This window comes from Nannobrachium achirus (genome assembly GCF_963921795.1).
Source record: "Nannobrachium achirus genome assembly, chromosome: 10".
Lineage (NCBI taxonomy): Eukaryota > Metazoa > Chordata > Actinopteri > Myctophiformes > Myctophidae > Nannobrachium > Nannobrachium achirus.
The window spans coordinates 36,806,521-36,832,798 of NC_137819.1; the positions used below are offsets into that span (position 1 = coordinate 36,806,521).

General features: G+C 42.3%; 1 protein-coding gene across 1 annotated transcript; it reads right to left on the reverse strand.

The window, feature by feature from the left end:
- Positions 1–236: 236 nt before the first annotated feature.
- On the reverse strand, positions 237–24,846 carry LOC308292510 (zinc finger MYM-type protein 4-like). Its single transcript, XM_080734861.1, has 26 exons — positions 24,520–24,846; positions 22,394–23,537; positions 22,072–22,218; positions 20,954–21,021; positions 19,691–19,852; positions 18,316–18,596; positions 17,258–17,459; positions 16,094–16,297; positions 15,674–15,824; positions 15,301–15,416; positions 14,460–14,738; positions 13,822–13,972; positions 12,788–12,960; positions 12,485–12,632; positions 11,581–11,654; positions 10,369–10,513; positions 10,116–10,228; positions 8,684–8,891; positions 7,127–7,336; positions 5,493–5,599; positions 4,908–5,064; positions 4,588–4,739; positions 3,999–4,113; positions 3,324–3,590; positions 2,685–2,820; positions 237–1,260 (listed from the first exon to the last, which is right to left on the reverse strand). Exons 1-26 carry the CDS (start codon positions 24,550–24,552, stop codon positions 999–1,001), a joined length of 5,205 nt encoding a protein of 1,734 aa, XP_080590987.1. The 5' UTR covers positions 24,553–24,846; the 3' UTR covers positions 237–998.
- Between the last annotated feature and the right edge of the window lie 1,432 nt (positions 24,847–26,278).

A 26,278-nucleotide genomic window follows, 5' to 3' on the forward strand; every position in this document is an offset into this window, starting at 1 on the left:
CTTTTAGTTTGTACGCCAGCACAATTGTTTGTAATGGATGTTTAAATCTCACAATATAACAAAAGGTCAGTAGGGTTGTTTATTTACAGTAGACTGTTCTATAACAAATATTAAAGCTAAGTATCTAATTCGCTGTGGGAAAACAAATTATGGTCTTAAAAACAATTGTTTACTTTAACATGATTTTATTTTTATTTAAAAAGTATTATCCAATACAAAATTCTACTCGGACAACAGTCAGTCTCTGGCAACAGAAGGATATACAGTACAGATACATTGATGAACCAGTAGTGGGCAGCACTTCCAAACATTTTCAAAGTTTAACTATTAGAAATGAGCCCAGGAGTTCAAATATGCAAGAGATTCCTGGGTTCAGGAAATTAACAAGGAAGTCTATGATTAACATTCGTTAAATCATGACTCATCATCCTCTAACGTCTTCAATGGCACAAAGAGGGATCAACGAAAAAGAAAAACATTGAACCCACTTTTTATGAGCAGCTCTCATGTTCACAATTAACATGCTTTACATTTCTTCCTCATTAGTAAACCAAATTGTTTTTGGTTTAAATTTGATGAAACTCCCAATAGCCTAACAACTATTTAACTATTCGTTTCAGTCTGAACACATGTACCGCAGGAACCGAGAGATACAATGTAAATTAGAAATCTTCACATGAAAAAAGTCAGTCTGAATTTTTATCAGAATATTTATTTATTTATGTTTACCCCCCAGACAACTACTGCAGACAAAACGCAATGGGACAAATGCAGTTTGCGACACTCCAGGTTTTATGTGTGTGTGTGTGTGTGCGCGCGTGTGTGTTAAGGTTATGTCTGTGTGTTAAACAGGTTTCTACATTAGATACACAGGAAAGTGGCAGCTTGGGGGAAGAGAGCGCCAACCTTGAACAAGTGTGGAAAACGACCAGCCCTACGAAAAAACAAAACAAAAAACGAATGCAATAAAAAAAGAATCACGGCGATAATCTCTCAGTTCATTCTGAATCCTCCTCATCCTCGGGGATAAAGGGCGGGTCCTCTGGGTCTTTGGGGCTCTGGGGCGGACCCACCTCGGCCGCCTCGGGCTCCCCGGAGGAGAGACGGAGCATCTCGCGCACGGTTAGGATGCGCGTGAGCATGGCCTCCATGGTGGTGTCGTCCAGGGGGGTGGTGGAGAACCACAGGGGGCTGGTGGGCACGCAGCTGCGCTCCGGGAGGAGGTAGAACATGTTGGCGCGCTGCTTCACCGACTCCGAGCTGGAGGAGGAGGGGGGAAAGTGGAGAAAAAGGCGTTAGGGTTTGGAGGGGGTCGCTGTGGCGTCGGTCCGCACGCCATGGGATGGACGTGGTTACAGAGGGTTTCACTCCTTTCTTTTGTGGTCCTCTCTGGGTGATTTTGGTCATTCATTAAAAAAAAGTCTTCAGGCATAGTGTAAAAACCTTCATGCACGCTATGGTCCATGGCACATAACTGGACAACATTGGTTTACTTTTCTGGATAGAATTACAATGGCTTTCTTGGATCCCGCATCAGGTATCAACAGCTATGTGTCCTGTATCAAAGCACACCACTGTATACCTTCATGTTCACTCATCTGCTCTGGACGAAGTTTAGCAGCTATATTGGTTGAAAATCTTCAGTGCCAACTACCATCTTCTATCTTGTGGGTAATTTTTTTCCAAATGGGTTGGTTTCACAATGAAGGTACTTTTTTAAGGCAAATCTTATTTAATTCACAGCAGGACAGATGGGTTCACATGTTGACACAGGCAAGGTACTGGCTCAGAATCTATGATGTTGCGGACACGGCGGTTGAAACAGTTAACCCATTTAGTGCTCCAGACATGAATGGGTTAAATGTCTAGCGTGCCGCTCACAGGCTACTATACGCATCCATTGTCTTATTTTGAAGGCCAGAAGTCCATTGCGTAAACACTTCCGGGTTGACGTCATGACGTCATTCAACGGGAGCGGTCGGCATCCCATAACGATCCTAAAATGGCCGATCGATGCCTTTGTTATTATGTTTTTGTAGCGAGAATCTAATGCCATCCTTGGCTTTAAAAGTGTTGTTTGGAGATAATGGACATTAAAGATGAGATCGGCCGTCGGCCTTCATGTTATGGGATTACTATTTTGTGCACGTGGATCTGTGATGATGAATCGGCGAGGCCGATCGTGCCCAGACCTTCCGCCGGTTTATAGGGTAAGAACGCCAGCGTTACTCTATATACAGTATTTTTTGCGAGTATACTCGGGATCGGCACTCTAAATACTTGAGTATTTTTCACGAGTATACTCGGGATCGGCTAGAAATGAGTTAACATAGCAACTCAGGGTTTTTAAATGGAGGTCAGTGTGTGTGTGTGTCTCTGCCAGTTGTCATGTGTCCTGTCACAGCATCCTTTCCATTAGACTCTTATCTGCAACTCTCCTGTGTTTCATTCTTACTGTTGCTACGACAGCCGAATTTCCCTCCAGGGATCAATAACGTTTTAGCTTATCTAAAGCAACACATGGAACCCTAGTACCTGCTTCACTCATTGCCAAATCCCTATTTGGTAAGTGTCAAATAAACGCTATAGTTTCTATAGCGTACGAAACAAAAATGCTTTATGGTTAATGTATTCAAGAGAAGTTCTAATGCACATGACCGATGGAGAGGGAAGAGCAGACATACCACTTGGAGAGGTAGAACTCGTAGAGTCGGACTGGACAGCGGAGAGGGTTAGTCCTGTTCTCTGCCATCTCCAGGGTGACTTCATTGCCGCCCCCCTCCTCCTCCTTACGCTTCTTAGCAGCCGGGCCTTCTTCGTCTGGAGAAAGCACAGGGACGCACTTTACCAACAAGAACACAAAGCCAGTCCAAAATATGCAAAGACACACACACACACACACACACACACACACACACACACACACACACACACACACACACACACACACACACACACACACACACACACACACACACACACACACACACACACACACACACACACACACACACACACACACACACACAATAATATTTTTCCCTGAAGGTTTCAAACAACCAATTCCATGCCAATAGTTTGCAGAAGAAGTCCTGTTTGGAACCGGACTGGGACGGACTGACATAACTTGCCATCCACTGAGCCTCGTTGCTAGTGAAATGAATGCCTGACATATACTTGGTTGCACATTGTGTCACTCACGACCCGAACACAGGCGATCTACAAGCTCACAACGTATGCAGTATTAGTTATTTTCTGTATAAGTCAGGTTTACAAAACCCGACGTCTCGCCGCAGTGCTGGGTTTGAGGTTGTGATGAATACCTTCTGCGGTGGTGGAAGGCGACTCTACCAGCTCGGCGGCGAGCGGCGGGTAGAAGCGCAGCAGGCTGGTGGCCGTGTTCTTGGCGTCGGTCCTGGTGCAGCGCATGAGGTGGGCGAAGGACAGCTGGCGGTTGGCCTCCACCGTTCGGAAGCCAAAGTGCTTGCAGCAGAAGAACAGCAAGGTGTTGAGGAGGACCGTGGGCGAGTAAGCACCCAGCTGCTTGCACTCCCAGAGGTACTCCTCCTCCACCCGGGAATGGATGTAGCCTGGGAAGAGAAGGGGACGCAATGTAGAACAGTGGTTCTTAACACATTAAGACGTGAGGCTGGTTCTATAAATGTTGTTAGTTGAGTAGTTGCCATTTTATTTCAATTAATCATTCATTGAATAATTATAATCACATTCTAATCTAAAGAGATCCAACACTTTCAGCAGTATTTAGAATTTATCGTTTTGTACAAGTCGCTAACTTTCAATAGTGAAGATTTTTCAAGACTGATCGGTCAAAGTCCTATGACTATTTATTCAGTAGAGGACCGTACTATGAATGAATAAGAATATAAGAAGAAAAGTAAATGAGCAAGTGGATGACAAAGGTAACCAACATGGGAGATGAACAGTGAGCATGAACCAGGGTTAAGAAGACAACAGAAGATATGTAGATGATTTCTTACCACTAGCGGTTACTGTGGGCGTGAAATCTTTCAGCAACTTTGAGATCTCCATGGCAAACTTGCTGTACACCATGTCAGTGAATATATTCTCGACACGGCCATTCTCAAAGAGGTGCTGGACAAAGACAAAATAATTCAGTCAGACAATAGTAATTAATAGCAACAGATAAAACAGTAACAAGTACAATGTGTGTACATGTTTGTACACACCACAGTCACCATCTGACTTTAACCACTTGAACCCTTGAAGCAAAGAGATTTGGTGGGAGAAAAAGAGTAGACCGAGTACAGAGACAACCACAGTACAGTTTACCAAGTATAGAGAGTTTAAGTGGTTAAGAGATCTGTATAATTTAGAGTGTACATGTTTGTTTTCTGTATGCTATGTGTCTGTGTGTGCATGATTGCATATCATATCAGTGAAGTTTTTCTGTATACAACCAAACTGACCATATTTACATGATGGTGCTTTTCATAAGCACCATGGTCAAAGTACTAATTGAGATACACTCTTTTATTATTTATTTTACCGTCAACACTACAAAATGTCCGTCTAGTGATTATTGCCAGTTGAGCAGGACCATCTTACGTGCTGTATGCAGAGACAGAGGTAGTAGAGGCTGTCAGGTGAGTAGCGTTCTCCATTAGGTCGCCTCACTTCGGAGACAAAGTGGCAGAGACCGAAGGCGAGCTCAACCGTGGTGCAGCGAAGAATGTCGTCCTTCGGCTCAATATTAAAGGCTGAGATTGAGAGGGAAAAAGATTCTGTTTAGTACTGGGTCCTGCAGGGGGGAAAAGGAGCCCACAAACTATCCCTAGTGATTATTGCAATTATTGGAAGGGGTCCTTGGTGCCAAACTGGTTGGGGACCCCTGGTCTAACATACGACAATTTATTCATAAAACTCACATCTGCCGCGGGGCCTTTCTGGTTTAGACGGTTTCTCCCGCCGCTCGATCCAATTCTTCCAGGCATCGACACCATATCTGCTTTCCAGTTTGGGCGGTTCCGGGGCAGCATTCTGTGATGCCTCTTCTTCATCGGTCAACCGCCGCGACTTACGAGCCTGATAAAGAGCAGCACAGAGTCGAGGACAGGAGGGGTTACATGTTAATCTTTAGTTATATAAAGTGGTAATTAAATCAGGAACTGAAACACTGATGGTCACAAATGCATGGATTTATGCTGTTTGCCACGAATGCTGCTTTCTTGGTGAAATGTTGGACTTTTGACGTATAACACTAAGACTGCTGACTAAGACTGACTAAAAATGTTTGTAGACTATCTTTACTGACAAAAACACATTAAAAACTGATGATGACTAAAACTAAGACTAATTTAGCCAACAATAAAAACTAGACTAAAATGTCTACAAGCTTGTACAAGCAGACTTTTCTCTAGAGCCCAGATATCAAAAATAGGATCTAAGAGTTGTTTGCGGCTAGGGATACAGTGTGTGTAGTTCCATTGTTTCATGGCGGACACCTCAGTTACCTTGGCTTTGTTTCTGGCACGCCTGGGAGCCCCGCGTCTAGTGGGGGCAGTACTGGGGGTCTCCTGCACCTGCTGCTCTCTCAACTGTGCTATCATCTCCAGGGTTTCTAGGAAAGACAACAGTTCTACCATTAGCCACAGTTTTTCCAATCGCAGACACCGGCACAGAAACTACTGTACTGTAATGCAAATCACTTTGCTTTCAAGCTGCTCTTTCTCAGACAAAAACATCTTCATTTCTATCAATTACACACCCCATGAAGCCTAATTCATTGAGATGTTTGTTGTTGTCGCATTCCTAAGCCAATAATTTGATAGAGATTGCAGAGATTCAATTGTGTAAACAAACTTGAAAATAAGTAATGAGTTGCTGATGTCACTCCAATAAAATTACTGGATTCTCAAATCTTTCATACATCAGGTTATCTATGAGAACCACGACTTGAGTCCATAGATCAGATCGTGCTCTTTAATTTTAAACAGCCACTAATAGTTGTGGTTCCATAAAGAAAAGAAATAAGACATTATTTGAGTGGCTATATACAATTTCAATTCATCACAAGGTGGCAAAATAAGTGCAGCAATAATGTACACCAGATGATAGAACGTACAACTATAATACAAACAGACTAAAGTAGACAAAATACTACTATGAACTTCCATGCTGCACAAGAATAATGGTCCTAAAATACATTATTTATTGTTTCAACACAAACCAAGCAAATTCAACATGTAAACTGCATGGATTATAGGCTTTGCAACAATTTTGTAACTCAAACTCTATTAACTCAAAATGTATACAATAATCCACAATAAGTGTGTGGAAAAAGAAGCAGAAATACTGTCTGTAGTTTAATCTGTACAGATGAACATTAACCAATTAGAAAGTTCTACCACAGTGCAAGGAAACTAAAAGGCATAATTGTTGCAAGAGGTGAATGACACAACATTACAGCCGAAACACTGCATAATACATCCAACATTAAACAACATGAAACTTCTTACTTTAGATGCACACACACACTAAACAGGAAACAGGACACACTGACAAACTGAACTCACATGCTCTGCTTTAGTCAACAGGTGAACCGAGTTACATCAAAGATCCTACCAAGATAGCCAATCACAGGAACACAGGAAGTCAAGTAACGCTTGGGAGCCAGTAGGAAATGGTATACATTTCCGGTCTCTTAAGTGGGTGTGGTTTGACTTCCTATGTGAATGTGCTATGATCACTGTCGCTAGATACAGACAGGTCTCGAACCAACAATTGCAGCTGTACTGAAAGTTTGAATTATTCTTTCTATCTCCAAATGTTTGTTTTATAAAAACCCACCGTAGACATGTTATGAGCTACTTTCTAATTGTTGGAGTTTGGAAGCGCTCGTTTGACGTCCCGCTGCCTCCCGCATTATGTGCAATTTCGAAACAGGTGGTACACAGGACCTTTGAGTGAGTTCCAAAGAGCACTTCCAAACTCCAACACTTACAAATAAAATAAAATAAAAAAATAATCACCTGCTCAGAATATGATGATTGCTTGATGATTGCTTATAATGAAGCTGAACTCATTGCAGTCAGATTGAATCAGAGACGTCTACTTGAATGCAAATTAAACACCCTCAGTTTCTCACCAGCTGTGAAGTCAGCCTCTACATCCAGGACAGGAGGTGGGGTGGGCGGTGGGGGTGAAGGTTCTGGTTCATTGGGGTTCATATGGACGTCTGTGCTCCTCTCCTGGCCACGGGTCCGATTAGACGCCCCCATGTTGGGCTCCTCCCACATGTTGAGCAGGTTTTCCAGGTCATCAGTGTCCAAATCGTCACTGTAGTTACCGGCGTCATCTGCAAAACAAAACCACAAAGCTATGGATCGATTCTTTCTGAAAAAGCACGCACAACTCAACGTCCTTTCAGGAACTGGAAACGAGAAAGATAATAATAATGTTTATTGTCCCGGAATGGATATGTCTTCACAAGTCTGATCAAAAACAACAAGAACAAAACAAGAACAAAACAAGCCATCACCAAGACAATACATGAGGTCCCCACGCTACACAGAAAACCATCCTATTACTGACAGGGGCAGTTTGTTTAATGCTAAATGGCTGAGGGCACAAAACTCATACCTAAAACTAACCTTTTCCCACTTCAAGGTTCAGTATCTTCACCCAGATAGCATGAGTTTGAAGCAGTGATACAGCCAGGGGATGATCAGTGTAATTTGTTATTGATAGCGAGAGAAGAGAAAGACAGGACCACTAGTCGATGACAACTAGAGCTTCAACTATTGATTATCTTCTTAGCCGATGGGTTACTTTGGTGGATTAAAACGAATAATCAGAAAAGAACGATTAGTTCAACTAGGCCTGTCACAATTATTACATAATTGTCTAATCGCAATTATTTTGTCATAATCGACATGTTGAATTCTTTTTCAAAAATAGTGGAAATATCAGATCTAAAAGTTCACAACGCGTCGTTGTGAGCTTGTAGATCGTCTATTTCCACTATCAATGTTTTTTTTTTAGTATAAAGTTGTATAAATATGTCAGTCATTTATTTGTATAGTTAGGTTATGTGTCATATCTGCCATGTGCAACTTCAAGGCCTAAGCCAAACAGAAATGTAATTGTCAACGACAACAAAACAATTAAATCGTCAATCGCAATTATTTCAGTGACAATTAATCGTCATGTAAAATGTCATAATCGTGACAGCCCCTAAGTTCAACTGCTCCCCTAAATCAGTGGTTCTCAATCTTAACAATATTTGAACTGGGGGACGCCCCACCCTGATGAGCATGGGTTGAGGCATTACATTTTGTATAACACGGTTCTATTGTGAAAATAGCAGATCTGCATGATCACAATGTAGATCGTCTTTTTTCACAATTTCTGTCTCTAATATTTGACAATTTGGGCAATGTTTAATAGGTATTAAAAAGTCCTTAAATTGTCACTTTAGAAACCTGCAGATAGCCTCTATACACTTAAACCTTATGTTGGTTTGTTTACTGTTGAGTGAGAAAACAATGTTGCACATTAAGTTAATCATCATCAAAAAAAAAAAAAAAAAAAAAAAAAAAAAATATATATATATATATTATATATAATAATAATTTGGAGACCCACAGGTTAAAACCACTGCCCTAAATGACAACACTGTGGATACGGTGTCATTTCTTCTCACCGTCAGGGACATAGGCGCTGCTGCTGCTAGGCTGCTTCTTCTTCTCCTTGTCTTCCTTGCCTCCCTCCTGCTCGGCCACCATCTCAGCCATGAGGATGAGGTCTGCCTCCAGGGGGTCCGAGGGGATCTTGTCCTTGATCTCTTTTATGGTCTTGACCAGGCGCTCAGCGTTGGCATGGGCAACGGGGAGGAACATGGGCACGGGTACCTGGGAGTGACCATCACAAGACATTGGCCATTTTGTTTGTGCACTATTCTCAAACTTTAACATTTCAAGGTCTCCCCTTAACTCTGAGAGTGTACAAATGGAACCAAATGAATCTTAGGGTTCATTTGGCTCCATTTGTACACGGTCAGAGTTACAGACTTGTATGGGTAAATTTCGACCCCCCCAAAAAGGAACCCACTGGAACCACTGCTTTGGAATTCCCTGGAATCCACTTTGAAAACTCTAGAGATGCCACTGTTTCCCCAAACACTCGGTCTGGACCCATATGTAGGTTGAACACATTTTTATGGGTCCTACCTTTAGTTTTCAAATATATATATATTTTTTCTCTCTAAATTTTTATTCCATGATTTTGTAACCCATTTTTTTCACCCAGTGCCAATTGCCTAAGTAATCCTGGACTCTCTTTGCTCTCCCTCTGCCGCGCCTGGCGAGACAACGGACGGACGGACGTCATGCTTCCTTCTATGCATGAGTAGTCCAAGCTGCTTCTTTTCACCTGACAGGGGGCATTTCCCCGTAGCGCGTGGAAGGAACACGTTATTCCAACCAGTTCCTTTCCCCTCCATCAGGCACCCCGGCTGGCCAGGGGGAGGCATTATAGAGACCAGGATTACTGCATGTTTTTGGGAGGGTATCTACCCTAGGAGACATGCAAACTCCACATAGAAAGGCCCTTTCGTCAACCCCACCTAGGGTGTGGGCGCTGATGACGCGGGGGAGGGAACACGCCCCCAGCACCCATAGCATCCCCCCGCGGGAATCGAACCCAGGACCTTCTAGCTGTGAGGCGACAGCGCCACCAACTACACCACCGTGCCCCCAAATATTATTTTAACACATTTTCAATGAATTAGAAAACAAATGTTTAAGTAGTGAAAATAGCTGATCTACAAGCTCACAACGCTGCTAAATGTATATGTCTTCAAGTATTTCTCTCTACAGCAGACCTCGTCACCGAAAATTTACAATCTACAAGCTCACATAACGAAAGACCTTGTAACGCATTGTGATCTTATAGATCAGCTATTTTCACATAATGTTTGCCCCCAGAATAGGGTCACATGTGGTTAACCACATTCATTTTGTGGACATGCATTTTTAGGTGGAAGAATACAAATATAGTGACTTTAGTGGTAAAATATTTACTTAACATCATTTGATATGTTTTTAATTCACAAAAATGTAATCTTGTTGACATACTGGCAGAGGAAGACCCATGGGTAGTGGGGCGTACTGGCTGTACAGGTTCATAGGCACAGGAAGGAACACAGGCACCGGAACTGGCACGATCAACACCTTGGGGTAAGTGTCATCTGGGCAAAATGGACAGAAAAAGCTCATGTTAAGGACATTGTCTTGCACCTATGGGTGCTTGGGTAGCCTTGGGTAGACTGATTAGCCTAGCTTGTAGATCTGCTATTTTTGAAAAGTAAATATCTTCTGTGCGTATTACCTGTCTGTGCCTCAGCATCAACAGTATTTACTTTACAGGTGATTCCTTTATTCTGGACCATGGGTCTACACAGGAGGGCTTTGTTCTTCAGTATTTTGGCGCCAGGGACGGGAGGGGGCTTCACCGGGTCTGTCTGACAACTTCTCTGAGGACAGAGAGAAGGACAAGGGACAATATTATATATCATTTGTATGCTTTATTCATATTGAGACAGTAAAAAGAAGGCAAAGTGAGTGGAGATATATAGCCACATTCACACCGTGGCCATCGTGTTGGGATCAAAACGTTCTTCAAGTACAAAAAGTAAAGTACAAAACGTTTGAAAATATCTACAAGCTCACAACGCAGTTTGCTTGTAGATCGGCAATTTTAAAATACGGTAGCCTAGGTATAAAATAGGGCTAAAGTGGTAAATGTACGTTTTATAATACTACTAGTAACTTAACTTTTCAAATAACTGTGGCAGAGTAAAAGTACAATATTTGTTTTTGAGATGTAGTGGAGTGGAAGTAAACAAATTGGAAATAATCAAGTAAATTACAAATACCTTAAAACCCATTTAGGCCTAAGTCCGATTTGAATAAAGCCTTAATAAAGACCTAAGTCCAATTTGAATAAAGCCTTAATAAAGACCTAAGTCCGATTTGAATAAAGCCTTAATAAAGACCTAAGTCCGATTTGAAAATTACCCAATGTTTTTCTGGAAAACTTATTACTCAGCCTCAATAGCAGTTAGAAACAAAATTCCCAAACTATTTAATAGCTTACACCTTTGGCTTTCATAGAAGAAAATCTGAAAAACATAAAATAATTTTTCAGAAATGACTGTACTACATACTGTACATACTGTAATACACTAAAAAGTGTTCCCGGCCTGAGGGGGTAATACACTTTAATGTGTAAGAAGAATTGACCCCTCAGGCGCAATCCATCGTCATCACTGACGGACGGATGCCTATGATGTCACCACTGCTCACAATGGGCATTATGATCAGTGCTGCACCACCAGGCACCCCTATAGCAGAAACTTAAATGTTGCATCAAGCCAACTAGCTCAACCAAAGGAACGCAGTTTAACAATTGAATATATGCATGCCAACTAAATGTGAATTATAATAAATGATTTCAATACACTACATTAACATTAGTCATGAGAGGGTTGCAGTGAACTGCACTTTTTTTCTAGCACATGACTTTATTTCTCAAACTTACAGCGTATGTTCTAGTTGGCCTTGCTTCTCTGAGGGCTTGACCGATGGTTTGACTGAGGGATTGAGGGACAGGGCCTGTAGAGATAACGACAGAGCAGGAAAGATCAGCAAAGTGTAAAACTACACCATCCTTTATACAAGCAGTCAAGGTGGGACGGGATGTTCCAAACAAAACAACATTGTTTAACTGATCATCAATGATGGTATCAAAACATTTTCTCATAAAATCATAGATGAGCTTCGCTCCAAAACTTCTGGCGCATGTAAAAAGAATAATAAAAGAAAACAGCAACAGCTTGATAAAGATACGCACAAGCAGAAAAACTCAGGACTAGTTTATGACACTAGGGGGTTTAAAGGGATATTTCACTTTGAAAAAACCTTTGGTCATTTTATCGTCTAATCAAGCTTCTATGAACACCCTGAACAGTTTTTAATTTGCTTGATTCAATATTTAGTTGATTCAGCCCATATCTATGCGGCTGGTTCAGACAGGGATCTCCATGTATGGGCATAAAAGGGATGTACTATATACAATACATGCCATGGATCTCCATATATGGGTAACTGGTCTGATATACATCACTGGCCAGATGGCCAAGAAGGGCGAGGTTGCATGTCGCCCTGAGGCATCTTACTAGTATATTTAGGTTATGTGCAACTTCAAACCCATAAGCCAAACAGAAATGTAACTGTCAACGACAAACACAATTAAATCATTAATCAGCATTATTTAAGCGACAATTAATCGTCATGTAAAATGTCATAGGCTAATCGTGACAGCACTTTACATCACCTTTGAGGGAATCTACCAATCCCTCCTGGGAGCCATAGCAGTGTGAGGTACATCAACAAATAAAAAAAAAAAGGATCAGTTACAAATTCAAGGAGAAAACAAAACATACCTGTGAGTCGCATCCCGCTCTGAGTCTGCATGACATTGAGACAGTGCTGTAGCATACACTGCAGGTCACAGAAGTACCTCACCTCCCCTAAAATGTTCAGGTGCTCGATCATCTTCCCCTGGCGAGTGCAATATTGGCACTTGGCAACCTGAGGCAAGACACAGTTCATCAGCTATGTTCACCATTGTATTACTCGACCAATCGATCTTTAAGTACATAAGCAGATAGAAGAACATTATATAGGCTACTGTAGATGAAAAGATGGACATATTGATACACTGATGAGTATTTCGGCCTCTTTACCTGATAGAACAGCATGACATATTGAGACCTGCATTCCTCAGAGCAGAACTCCTCAGGTCTGCCTCCGTACGAGGATGTCATCACATTCTTAGTGGTGGACATGCAGTAGGCACAGCAGCGGCAGTGTACCCCCCATTGCTTGGCCAGGTCATGGTTATAGAGCAGCTTACAGCCTGGGAGTTATGATAAGCGGGGACAGAATCAGACAAACTGAGAGATACCGTGTACCGCTGCAAGAGTATATCTCTTGCGGTGTGTACTAGTCCTTAGTGCGGTTCCAGTGAGAGGGCATTTATCGTGAAATCGTCCTCCGTCATGCACTGGGATGAATTCACTTTCTATGTGGTATGCGCCTGGACTGGTAGGCCACCTTTTATTTGCCGAGCTGCATAACCGGTACTACTTAAACCCGGAAACGGACCTGGAAATAACATACTTTCCCCCACTCTACCAAATCTCTTTGCCCAAAAATAGCCGATCTACAAGATCACAACTCGTACATCTGCTATTTTTTGGCAAATGTTCTGCCCCAGGATAATGGATGGTGGGGATATTTAGATTATCGCGAGAATATTGTAAATCGCAATTTCTTTGGTCACAATAATCGTGACATGAGATTTTCATATCGTCCCATCCCTAGAGGGCATTACACCAGTAAGACTCCCTAATCGGAAGATAAGCGACCGTCAGGTCGCATGTAAAAATCGGCTTGATGGTGGCGCGCTAAATGGGACAGATCCATGTTGATGACATGAGTGTAGACTGTACTGTGTACCGATTTGTGTGATTTTAGGTCAAAATGTGTAGGAGCAGTGTCCAAAAATGTGTTTTGCAAGAATCTGCCTGGTGCTAGAAGAGGGCCATGTGAGAAATAAGGGAGTGTGTGTGCAAAGTTTGGCATGGATAGCGGCAACGGTGGCCGAGATATGAGTAGGGCAAAAGTGTGACAGACAGACAGACAGACAGACAGACAGACAGACAGGGGCATTACATTATCTATGGGCACTTCTCAAACCAAGGTTCCCTCTTCGTACCTTCACTGCAGAAGTGGCAGTCCTTATTGTTGATCCTCTTCACCTCTCTGACGGCCTTAGGGATCTTGCAATATTCACACAGGCTCGCCACACATTTGATCCTCTGATACTCCAGAGAACACGACATGCTGCACAAAAACACCACGTTTTCCTGCGGATGATAACATACATGAATGCATAAATTGTAAACTGCATACATACATTTACAGTACATACATACATACATACAGTATACTGGACACCCATGTTTAGACGGGTGCATTTTTGCATGACTGTATTTTACATGAACATGAATTCAAGTCATTGTGTTCACTGGGTAGAACATTCATGTCAAAGAAATATCACAGGCATTTTACATTAATGTTTCACTATAAAAACATTAAAATCTTACTCGTTTGGCTGACGATTTTCCAGCCTAGAGAATGAACTCTCGACACACCGAATATTGGCAAGTCAAATGTCCTCATTACGACACAGGGATAGGACCCAAGCTGATTATCTGTTGTTACTCTCCAATTTAAATGTGTTTTTTTTATCCCGGGGATACTTTTGCTGGACATTTGTGCAGCTCTATAGCCCTCGTCCACCATGACTGGGACACCATTGATGTACGATAACAATTAGTCATGCAAGGTTACCTTGAAGTAGAGGAGCGTAGGTTTTTTGGTGATTTGCTTGTGACACTGGGCACACGGCATTTTCTGTGCTTGGAAGCGAGTAGGGATCACATTCGGCTGGGGAGAGGGAACGTTTGTAGGCTGGGTAAGGGTAGAGGGGGCAGCCTTAGCCGAAGGGGCACTATTAGCCTTAGCCGAATTGGTGTATACTTTCATAGGCTGGATAGGGGTAGAGGGGTTTGCTGCGGAGACCATCCTAGTCCCTCCATTTCCCACATTCTTGACCTTATTGAATTTGTCCTATGGGAGAGAGAAGAAGATAAATTAAACAAACATTTTTCAATCCGTACTATCTACAGCAGAGGTTTTCTAACTATTTTGACTCAGGGCATACACGGCACCCCTGAATTACGCTGTTAATTCTTAGATGCAACGTAAATATGCACATCTTTCCACCTGAGATACGGTATGCTATGTCAGAAATATCCGTTTCCATCTGAACTGATTGGAAATAACTTTATACTTTACATTTAACCACTTGAACCCCAGCATCTCTATTCTGGGGGGAAGGATCACCAAAGATAGCCGATCTACAAGCCCACAACGTGCCACGTTGTGACGCGTTGTGAGCTTGTAGATCGTCTATTTTTGGTGAAAGAGTTGGCCGTAGATGGAAAAATCAAGTACAGTGTAAATCGGGTCTGTTTTACTAAGCATAGTGAAGTGATATTGATGAACATGTCAAATTATGCTGCGGCACCCCTGGACTGGCATCACGGTGCCGTGGCACCCACTTTGGGAAACCCTGCTCTGTAGGGCTCGTAGAGGTTCAAAGGTCACATTTATATAAATCATATCTTACCTGGTAGGTCATGACACAGCTTAGAGTGCAGAAGTTTCTGATGGACGCATCGGACATGGCCAGGTGATAGGTTGGCGTTGTGACCTTACTACAGTTGTCACATGGATATTGAACACCTGTTGTGAGAAAAAAGGTTATTATGGACTTCATTTTACCATTAACTCTTTCACTGCCAAATCTAGGCTTAGACTTTGTAGGCAGAATAAACTGGCCAACCCATTTAGCGGAAGCCCAATTTCCTGGGGTGCACAGGTATTTGGGCTATATAACTTCAAACAGCCTGCTGGGCTCCAATTTATGAATTTGAGCACACCGAGCACAGAGTTCAAACTTGCATCCCACCTTGTACAATAGGAGAGGCACGCACGCATACCTGATGTACTAACAACCTTGATCTTGTAGGCCATTACACAATTGCCATTGCAGAAGAGGGCCGGCCGGCCCTCGCTGTCGTCCCCGTCAACCATGTCTGACATCGGCCGGAATGAATTGCACATGATGCATGCACAGAGTGTCTTGACTCTCTAATGGAAAAAAAAAAGAAAATCGAGAACTAGAACACACAGAACAAGATGAAGACCACACAGCAACCCTAATATAAGGCTCTTTTCAACGCCATGCCATTTGCGTTTGACCACAGTTAAGACTGAATTTAAGTTAGGGTTACTCGTTTTTATAAAAAAAAAAAAAAAAAAACGAATTTGCAGAGGGAGATGAAGTGGCTTGTCACTGTAATTTCCTCCATTTATGGTAAGTGACTGGAACTTTAGTTTGGCACAGACTTCTTCATTACCTTTTTGAAAGTAGCCAGGCATTCAGCCTTGCAGAGTGTTTTGGGGCCGTCCTCCAACTTCAGAGTAATGGGGTTGTTTAAGCAGAAGCTGCCGCAGTTCACGCAGTTGGCCAGGTTCAGGTTGTTGAGTACACGGAAGCGGATGAAACAGACGTCCGTGCATATCTTGTTGGTAATGCCGTTATGCAATACCTCGTGTTTACACTGCAGAGGAGACATAAAGAACAAATGTGTTGGGAATACCTTATCTAACGTAAATATAACTGTAGCAGTGAAATAAACAATGGGGAAAGGGAGAAAAAGATGCAGCAGGCAGGAGGGTTGGGATCCTTTAGGATTTTAACAATTCCGATTCCTTAACAATTTCCTCTTAGCGGTCCAATTCCTTAACGGTTCCAAATGGACCCTCAACAGGTCTGTAACTCAGAGTGTACAGATGAGATGGAACAATGTACACTCTCAGAGTTAAGATGGACCTTTTGAGAACCACTGCTATTGTAATCATACCAGCCAGCTCTGACAGTGTGATTAAAGAAAACGGTTCCAGATGTGTAGGAGCTAGGGCATGCACTAAATATTTGAATATCAAAGTCACAATTTAGCGTTGTTCACCTAAGTCGAATATTCGCTTTTTTTTTTTTATTGTTTTCTCTTTAAAAAATATATACTTTATAAAACTTGGCTAGATAGGAAGTCATAAGAATGAGCTGCCAATGCCACTGCATGGTGGATGAATTTGTTAATGCTCTATACCAGGGCTTCTCAAACCTTTTTAGGTTGTGACCCCCAAAATAAACATATTTGAACTGGGGACCCCCACCCTGACAAGCACTTGGAATTGTAGGTATTACATTTAATGTGACTTGGTTCCACACATAAATATTGTGAAAATAGCAGATCTACATGCTCACAACGCCTCGCAACACATCAGCTATTTTCACAATGTTCGCCTCTTGCTTACTTAATATTTGACAGTTTGGCCAGTCCTGTCGAATATTCGACTATTCGAATGCTCTGAGGTCGAATAATTCGAATACTAAAAATCACTATTTGTGAATGCCCTAGTAGGAGCCGATTCTGGTTAATCAACGTTGGATCCGGTTCCTTTGTTTCCTGATCCCAACCCATCACAAAAATATAACTATTATTTAAAAGATTCCTTACAATGCAGTAACTCTTGCACACGCTGCACTGGGCGGACTGTCCTACTGCTGTGGCCTGTGGGGTAATTAAATTACCACCGACAAAGTTTTTGTTGATCATCATCCTGTTGAAGGTGGAAAGGCAAGCGTCGCTGCAGAACTCCTTGGTAGTGCCCTTTTCATCCACGGGAGAAAGGATCACATCCTGAGGGCGCTCTATGACCCTGAGAGAACAGTGGAGGAAGGGATCATGGGTTAGCAAAAGTCAACACTGAATGAGATGTGCTCATTCAAGTTTAACTTTATACGCGTGTGAATAGATATACTGTTGTACACATAGGGCTGGGTACGGTAACCGCCGTACTGCGGTATACCACGGCCTACCGCGGTGTCAGGTTCCTTACCTTATGTTTAACATTTTGGGCAGATGCTAGATATATAGATACAGGGGTGCGGTAATTACTGCAATACCGTCGGTAATGGGAAGACGATAACCTCGATAACGAAATGTCGATACCGCCCCAGGCCTATGTACACAAACCATTTACCATTCTGGCTCGCACCTTACATACAATAAATACGAGGAAACGTGTTAAATACAAACACTGAGGGAAAGAAACACAAAAACTGCCACTGGAATCTTTAGTTGTGACTTCAAATCAAAATCGGGGGCGGCATAGCTCAGGGGTAGAGAAATCACATTAGAGCACGAAGGGTTCCCAGTTCGAATCCGGGCTCCACCAGAGTTACTGTCGAAGAGTCCTTGAGCAAGACTCTGAACCCCTAGTTGCTCCCGATGATCAGGTTGGTGCCTTGCATGTGTGAACGGGTGAATGTAATGCGAAATCTCTGTAAAGCGCCTTGGATAAAAGCGCTATATAAATGCACCATTTACCATTTAAAAGTAACAAAAATAGAAAACAAAAAAGAAAAGTCCAATACAATCTGTGATATTTGTGAATGGTCTACGAGGAAGTGCCAACATCATTTATGCTTATTCGTTTTCTTTTTGATAGGCCATTACTTTTCCTTTGGCCAGCAGCACCTTTAGGAGAAACTCAATCAACACACTGTACTCACTTAAAGCAGCAGTGGCAGCGAGCAGCGAGCAGGTTCTTATTTGGCCCAGTGTTTGCAGAGAGACAGGTAGTGGAGCAGAAGAGATCCGGGCAGCCTTTCCTCTGATACGCCGTCTGCCCTTTCATCAGAGTCTTCTTGCAGTGGGAGCATGTGACGCGGTAGACATCCGGGAGGGCCGGGGACTGGCCGCCGCTCTGGGACACAACCTTGGGAGCTGTAGCTGTGGAGCCTGGCTTGGCGGTGGTTCCACCCACAGAGAAAACTGAGCTGATCTTCAATTCCTTTTGATGACAGAAAAGATTCAAAGACAGCAGATGAATGTTTGCTCTCCTGTGAGCAAACATTCATTGCATGAAGACGTAAAGTCGAAATGTTGCAGTTGCCTATAATAAAAGTACGTTTTTTGGAGCATATAAACAGTGTGCGGGCGTTCTTCACCATCCATGCTCTCCTGTGAGCTCATATATTTCACATTTAATCAATCTATTCCTCATGCATTTATTCTACTCTCTCTGTTAAACACATTTAGGCCTAGGATTATTTAATGCTTTAACTATTGAAAAATAGCAGATCTACAATCTCACAGCGTGGCACCGAGTGCCGCGCTGAAAAGGTATCTTTAACTTGGAAGATAATATCCAACTATAATCGGAAATGCCAAACGTTAAGGAACAATATAAGCTACAAAACAGAAAGAACATATCATCAAACATATAATTTTCCGAATGTCTGTCTGAGTGAGTGTCTGTCTGTCCGAGTGTTTCTCCTCAGTGGCTGGAGCAATTGATCTGAATCCGCATCAACATTAGCATATGAACAGACCTGACATAACTGTGGAGGCCGTTTGTCACTTTCACAAATCGTATGCTGTATATTAGAATTTTTATGGTTTATCTATTCTGCATCTAGCATGAGGCAACATTTTTAACCAAAACACACATCTTTTTGGGGTTACTTGACATGACAAAGTTGGAACCACTGATAGCATATGTTTTTCAGACAACTGTTTTACTTATTTACTTTGTTGACTCAAGAATGCTGTGTTTGCTGGGAGGAGTGTGTGTGTGTGTGTGTGTGTGTGTGTGTGTGTGTGTGTGTGTGGGAGGAGTGTGTGTGTGTGTGTGTGTGTGTGTGTGTTTGTGTGTGTGTGGCGGGGGGGGGTGGAAGAGTGTCTGAGTGTCTGGCCCTGTTACAGCGCCACCAGGATGCTGTAACGGGTATTTCTTACATTGGTGCTCCCTCCTATACATATTATCATGCAAGCACCAGTTAAAGTTACTTTCCATCCCTCATATACTGTCACTGTGTGCACAGTGCTTCGAACGGGTAAGGACTAGTTTGATACTATTCAATAACACACAGTCTGTATGCCCACCTCTGCAGCATCAGGCTCATCCTTGACTGCCGTGGATGTAGAAGACAGAGCACGGTCGTACTCTTCATCCATGGGCTCATCCTTCACCTTCACTTGTAACGGTGACATGGGTGCCTTGACTTTATCAGAGTCTAATGGTTGCTGGGCTGTATCACGACTCTCCTGAGAAAGAAAAGGCCAGTCAAGTCTGTCAAAAATGTTTACTTTCAACAATCAGGGAGCATTGGCATATATTAAATATAACTGCCTGGTTATGTCGTTCAACATGTAACCCAGCAAGTGAACATCCGGATGACTCAAGTTGGATGACTGGCATCTACTTTGTTTCTATAATTGCTATACTGTACATCTAATTTCCATGGCATTGGTTTGCTGTTTGCTGTTTGGGATTTCATTTTTAATCAATCCCTTAAAGTAGTGGTAAGTAACAGGCGGTCTACAAGCAATAATATCTGGCCTGGAAAATTATTTACAATCTTTGGATTTTTAGATGAAAAAAAAAAAGTGTCACAGACAGTGCCTGCACACAATCATTTCTGTATGCACTGGGAACATTTGATTACCAAACACACACAAATCTTTAATTTCCAATGGGAGCGTGAACGTGAACACAGCTTCTGTTCTGAACCATTATTCAGACCTGCGGTTCTCAAACTTGGGGTAGGGATCCCAAGTGGGGTCCCCAAATTATTTTTTCCCCTCACTCAATGGTAAACAAACTGTCAAATATTAAGTAAGCAAGAGGCGAACATTGTGAAAATAGCCGATCTACATGCTAGATCTGCTATTTTCACAATATTTATCGTGGAAACCGAGTCACATTAAATGTAAGACCTACAATTCCAAGTGCTTGTCAGGGTGGGGGTCCCCAGTTCAAATATGTTTATTTTGGGGGTCACGGCCTAAAAAGGTTCGAGAACCCCTGCTTTAGAACCATGGTCATTTAACTAAATATTATCGACCCACTTAGGAGACCATTTGTAGGATTTGTGTACCATCTGGCCTCTAGTGGCTCCAATTGAGATTGCATATCTTCCTATATTAAAAACCTTTTCAGAAGGTGGCATAAACATTTCCTGTTCCGGGTCAGTTTACCATAGCTTCATTTGATTGGCTCAGCAGCACATTTGAACTGGACACCACAGGTTCAAATCTTGCCAATCAAATGAAGCCGTGATAAAACAGCCCCAGAACAGCAGTTGTGTATTCCACCTTCTGGAAAAGGGAACACAGTCTTTGGCCCGAGGCCAAACGTATACTCACATCTTCACATTTTGTGTCCGCCGGTTTACTGACCACTTTCATTCCACTTAAAGATTTGCCATCGCCTCCTGCAGGAAAAAGAGTAACATGCAATCAAATGAACATACAAAAAAATGAAAGATGGCTGCAGAGTGAATATGGCACCAAAATGTAAGTATTATTGTTACCCTGAGGTCTTAGGGACATTATATCATGAATATGTTCTATGTGCTGTAACTTCTTGTCTTCCTGTGTAGGGTTGGATGCTCGTCTGAGTGTGATGTGCCGCAGGTGTGTGCTAATAGGAGAGTGTCTTTGTGAGTGAGTGCAGGTGGTACCCAAGAGCTGATTGGTTCCAGCCTACCAGTGGAGGGAACAAAGAGATATAAATACGCTAACGACTCATTGGCAACTGGGCCGCACATCAACACCACCCCCCATAGAGTAGTTTCTTCACTTTCACAATATTATGTTCATAGTCTTGTACCTTCGCCTTTTTTCCCCTCCATTTTCTAATTCTTTTCATAAACGTAATCAAATGGTCAACTCATGATTCATCAGGTCGCTGGTTGACTTGATTCGGGTCTTAAAATAAGGGTGTTCTGAAATATCAATGGAGTAAAGGACTGTGAGATTCTCTTTTGACACCAGTGCTGGTCAGAAAGCGGGTGGTCGGTCACTGTTGAACTCTCTGTGCTTCTCTCCTCTCCCAACCAGACTGCCAGCAACCACACAACATTTTCTGATACTTGTTGAAGTTATCGAGTGACTTTTACAGCCTGGTTTTCTCCTGTTTGTGATTAGGAGTTATGTTAATTGTTTGTTAAATATTATTTTTGGCACAGGTTAAATTAAGTACGTAAGACTTACCGAGCCATGAGGCCCATTGGGTCGAACACGACCTCCCAGTCTCAGGACGGACCGTAACCACAAGGCCACTGAGCTGGCACAGGTAAGTTAGAGCAGATTTTATTGCTTGGCTTCCTGGTTTCTGGTAATTTTGGGGAGCTAAAGAGGAGTTCCGTACTTTCATGTTACACCTCGGTTCCCCTAGGGCTAGGCTGAGGCTCCGACGTTATCTTACTAGTCTAACATAACTACAGTAACAACACCTCCACTATGACTTTGTGCCCACTTACCAGATGTGGTTGTGCCTTCGTCAGAAAGTGGTGAGCCAGGTTTCACCGTCGCTTTGTCATCCTCTGACTGGTCCGTAGTGTCCGTAGTGGGTGCTGAAATTATGGGTTTCTCCTCCTCATCAGGTGATGTGTTGTCAAGACCTGAAACTGAATAGGAAATGTGTGGAAAACTATTCAAGGGATTGCATCTTTATGTTCATTTTTACAAGTTATAATTTCCTTCTTGATCTCGAGATTATCAAACGACCCTCTGATTGCCCTGAAGAATCACATTGGTAAACCAAACCTTTTACAATAGGTGTCAAGTTCATATTTTTATTACCTGTATTCATGATGATCAACCCTGGGGATTTGCGGCTGTCCGGTTCTTCTACCAACATCTGAGCCTCTTGTTCCACCTCATCCACTGTCCCCATGTCCATCATCTCATCCAGGTCATTAGCAGTCTCCACATTGCCCGAGTCACTGGCAGAGGCATCAGTCTGCATTTTACTGCCAATAGATTCCACGCTGGCAATGGCGACTTTGGGGCCCATCTCGTTTTTCTCCTCCTCACCCTTTGTCTCGTCATTATCAACTGCCATCGCAGTTATTGAACTGCTCTTTGAGTCATTGTCACCTTCCTTTTCAACAGTCATTGAACTGCTCTTTGAGTCATTGTCACCCTCCTTTTCAACAGTCATTGAACTGCTCTTTGAGTCATTGTCACCCTCCTTTTCAACAGTCATTGAACTGCTCTTTGGGTCATTGTCACCCTCCTTTTCAACAGGAGTGTCCTCCTCCATGTCTGCGTTAGCCTCCCTGGGTGTCTCCCGGAGGTCATCACCCTCTTTGTCGTTTTCCAATTCGTCAATATGCTCTCTTGTACCCTTTAATTCTTTTGCGTCCTCTATTCTATGCTCATCGGGGCAAGCTGGCGCATCCTTGCACGAGGATTCGAGCATGCTGCTCGTCTCCATCCTAACCAAAGAGTCCTCCGAAGTAGCAGAAGTGAAAGAATCTATGGTTTCAGATTGTTTACCAACTCTTCCATCTTCACTCATTACTTTGCTGAATAATATGTCAGTTGCTGGAGCAACCGAGTTTGTGTCATTATCCGAATCGCTAGAACCGACTGTTTCAGATTGTTTACCAACTCTTCCATCTTCACTCATTACTTTGCTGGATAATATGTCAGTTGCTGGAGCAGCTGTGTTTGTGTCATCATCCGAATCGCTAGAACTGTAGTCTGCTAGTGCAGCCAAACTTTTACGAGCACGTGAAGCTGTGTCCTCTCCACTGTCTGTTCCCCGTTTTGTTTCTTTTAGATGCAGAGGTTCAACAGAAGAGCCAGCATCTGCAACCGTGTCATGTCTCCCTCCATTTTTGCCATCTGAATACGCGGACGAATGTCCAGGGTGTTCGGACACTGACGTGCCAGTCTTCTGAGAGCTTTCCACAGGTTCTGCTCCTGGCTCCTCCTCTGCCTGCATATCACAAAACATGACATCAATGGCTATTAGCATTATTACCCAATTAGATCATTATTATTGTTATAACTTTTCCACTCTGTAATAAATGTAATCAGTTAAGTAAGCCTTGCCGAGCCATGAGGCCCATAGATTTACAGTACTTAAGTACTGTACCTGAACCCTGTGTAAAGCACTATGTATTCTGTTTGTCATACCACAGCATGTTTTATTTATTGAACAAACCAGACACATTTTAATTATATAGACTTATTATATATTTAAAAAAAAAATGTTTTAAAAATTAGGTTTAACTGCATATAAAGATGAAGATGATAACGCAGCATCTCTGGCAAGCCAACCTGGTTGGTTGCCATTCCATTTACTAAAGGCTAACATCCGGTCTAGAGCCCGCCTACTCAAACTGTATCCGGCACATTTGCCCGCACACATACATGGACGTGCACATCATTGTGCACACAGAGCCAGTGGCAGCGGAAGATGCATGCGGGCTGGGGCTTGGCACGGGGGTTTTCAATAAGAATCTTGGAACTTTGCACATCCGCAAAATGGGGTGAACGAACATTATATAAGGATAAACATGCATGCCTCTTACAGCCAACCCACTCACAATATGCTGTAAATATATAGTACAGTAGACTTTAACTTGCTACAAAGTTGCAAACGCATCGGGCAGGTAGTGTTATTAAAAACGTATGGTCCTCAATCCCCAATCCATATATTATAAATAATAACTAGATGATGGTCCCCTTATATGATGTGTTCTTGAACTAAACGTCAACCCCAATCCCTCTCAGATGTTTGTGTCTGACTCTGAAATGAATCGGTTGTTTTACTTGCCAGTCAATAACACCACAACAACAATGATGCTAACAGCTAGCTACACTCTGGCTCCACTTGAATGTAAACACCGCACTGATGCTGCAAGGCTGCACATTATTAGCGCTGAGTGAAAACAATACACTGGGCGTGTGTTTACCTCTATTCGCGCATCAGCCGTCGCTTCAGTCATGATTTGACCTCCAGAGCTAATATGATGATATATGTTATTATATAATAACTCCCAAGTACTGGTTGACTGTATAAAATCGCGTTAGCTCTCGCTATGCTAACATTTAGCACTCTTCCGCACGCCCGATCTTCTTCTGTTGTTCTGACTGTAATAACACTAGCAGCTGTATATATGCAAAAAATAGCAGATAATCTTTTGATTATCCGTTCACAGCCTTGATCGAATGATGATAATCCAATCAGGGCTTTATATTAAAGAGCCCCCAGTGAAATGAACGCATGCATGCCTAAGATTCTCGCGCCAGTAAAAGAGTCAGCCATGGAGCCATTGGTGGAAGCAGATTGTTGACCATTTCCTGTCGGGAGTAGCGGTCGTTGCTTTGCGCCACAAAGGGAGAGAAGTGTCTTCGTTCTGCAAGGTGGCAGCGGCACGACTAGTACGGAGGGCCAAAAAATCATTAAAATAATTATTATTTAAAAATAAATATGCACAAAGTCCCAAATTCCACATGCATCCTGGCAGTAATACCTTTCAAAGTTCAACCCTACCCTCCCCTCCCCTCCCTGCCCCTTCCTTCCCCTCCCTGCCCCTTCCTTGTATATACTGTACATACTGATTGTTTAGACTTACTGTTACCTGCCCCTTCCTTGTATATATTGTATATACTGTACTTACTGATTGTATAGACCTACTGTTTTCTTTTTCTTTCTTTTTTTCTTTACATGTCTACTGCATAGTACTGTGTTCTATTTGTCTGTCATTCAATGTTATATGAGATACTTAAATGGTTTCCTGTTGAAATAAGCTTAGTCTTTTCATGGATCTCCTTTTAGTAGACCTTGTACCAGTGAACTGTACCGTCATGAATCTGTACATTTTCCTATGCAAACTTCTAATAAAGCCTTCAATCAATCAATCAATCAATCAAGGTCTCCCCGGCCTTAACTCTGACAGTGTACAAATTACACCAAAACGGGTTCATTTGGTTCCATCCATCTATGTTAAAGGGATCCCTGGCTAATACGACAAATATGCCTTAACACATTTATAATTATCCTCTATAACTACAATGTAAAATTAAAAACACCTTAAATATTTTATTTATTCTAGAAATAGCTAATCTTTCACTCAATAGGGGAAATGCCTGTTGCAAGTTGATGATGTCATAAATGTAATTTGTGATCTATCCCTATGGAATTTATGGCATGCATGTGCAAATAAAACTAGACCAGGTCAACCTGGTTGTGCCAGACCCCCTGTCTGTCATCATCATTTATGACATCATGCCTTTTGTAGGCATGTCATCATCATGTCATCATCATATATACCCTTTATATAGAAAACCCGGACAGACAGACCGACATTTGCTTATGTAGGCCTACCCATTTCATGGGTCTGGCAAACAAACTTAATACTTCCTATGGTTAATATGAGCATCAAATCAATATTTCAAATGTGTTTGTGTTTTTTTTTGCACATGCATGCCATAAAAATGACACATGACATTTATGACATCATCAACTTGCGACAGGCATTTCCCCTATTGAGTGAAAGATTAGCTATTTCTAGAAGAAATACAATATTTGAGGTGTTTTTAATTTTACATAGTTATAGAGGACAATTATAATGTATTAAGGCATATTTGTCGTATTAGCCAGGGATCCTTTTAACTCCATTGATACATACAAAACAGAAAAAGTGCAAAACTATGGCACCACCTCTTTCA

Coding starts and splice junctions, on each gene's coding strand:
- LOC308292510 (XM_080734861.1), bottom strand. CDS start 24,552: ATGACTGAAGCGACGGCTGATGCGCGAATAGAG. Junction 22,219..22,393: donor GTTGATCATCATGAATACAG/GTAATAAAAATA, acceptor TTTCCTATTCAG/TTTCAGGTCTTGACAACACA. Junction 15,417..15,673: donor CAAGGTTGTTAGTACATCAG/GTATGCGTGCGT, acceptor TTCTCACAACAG/GTGTTCAATATCCATGTGAC.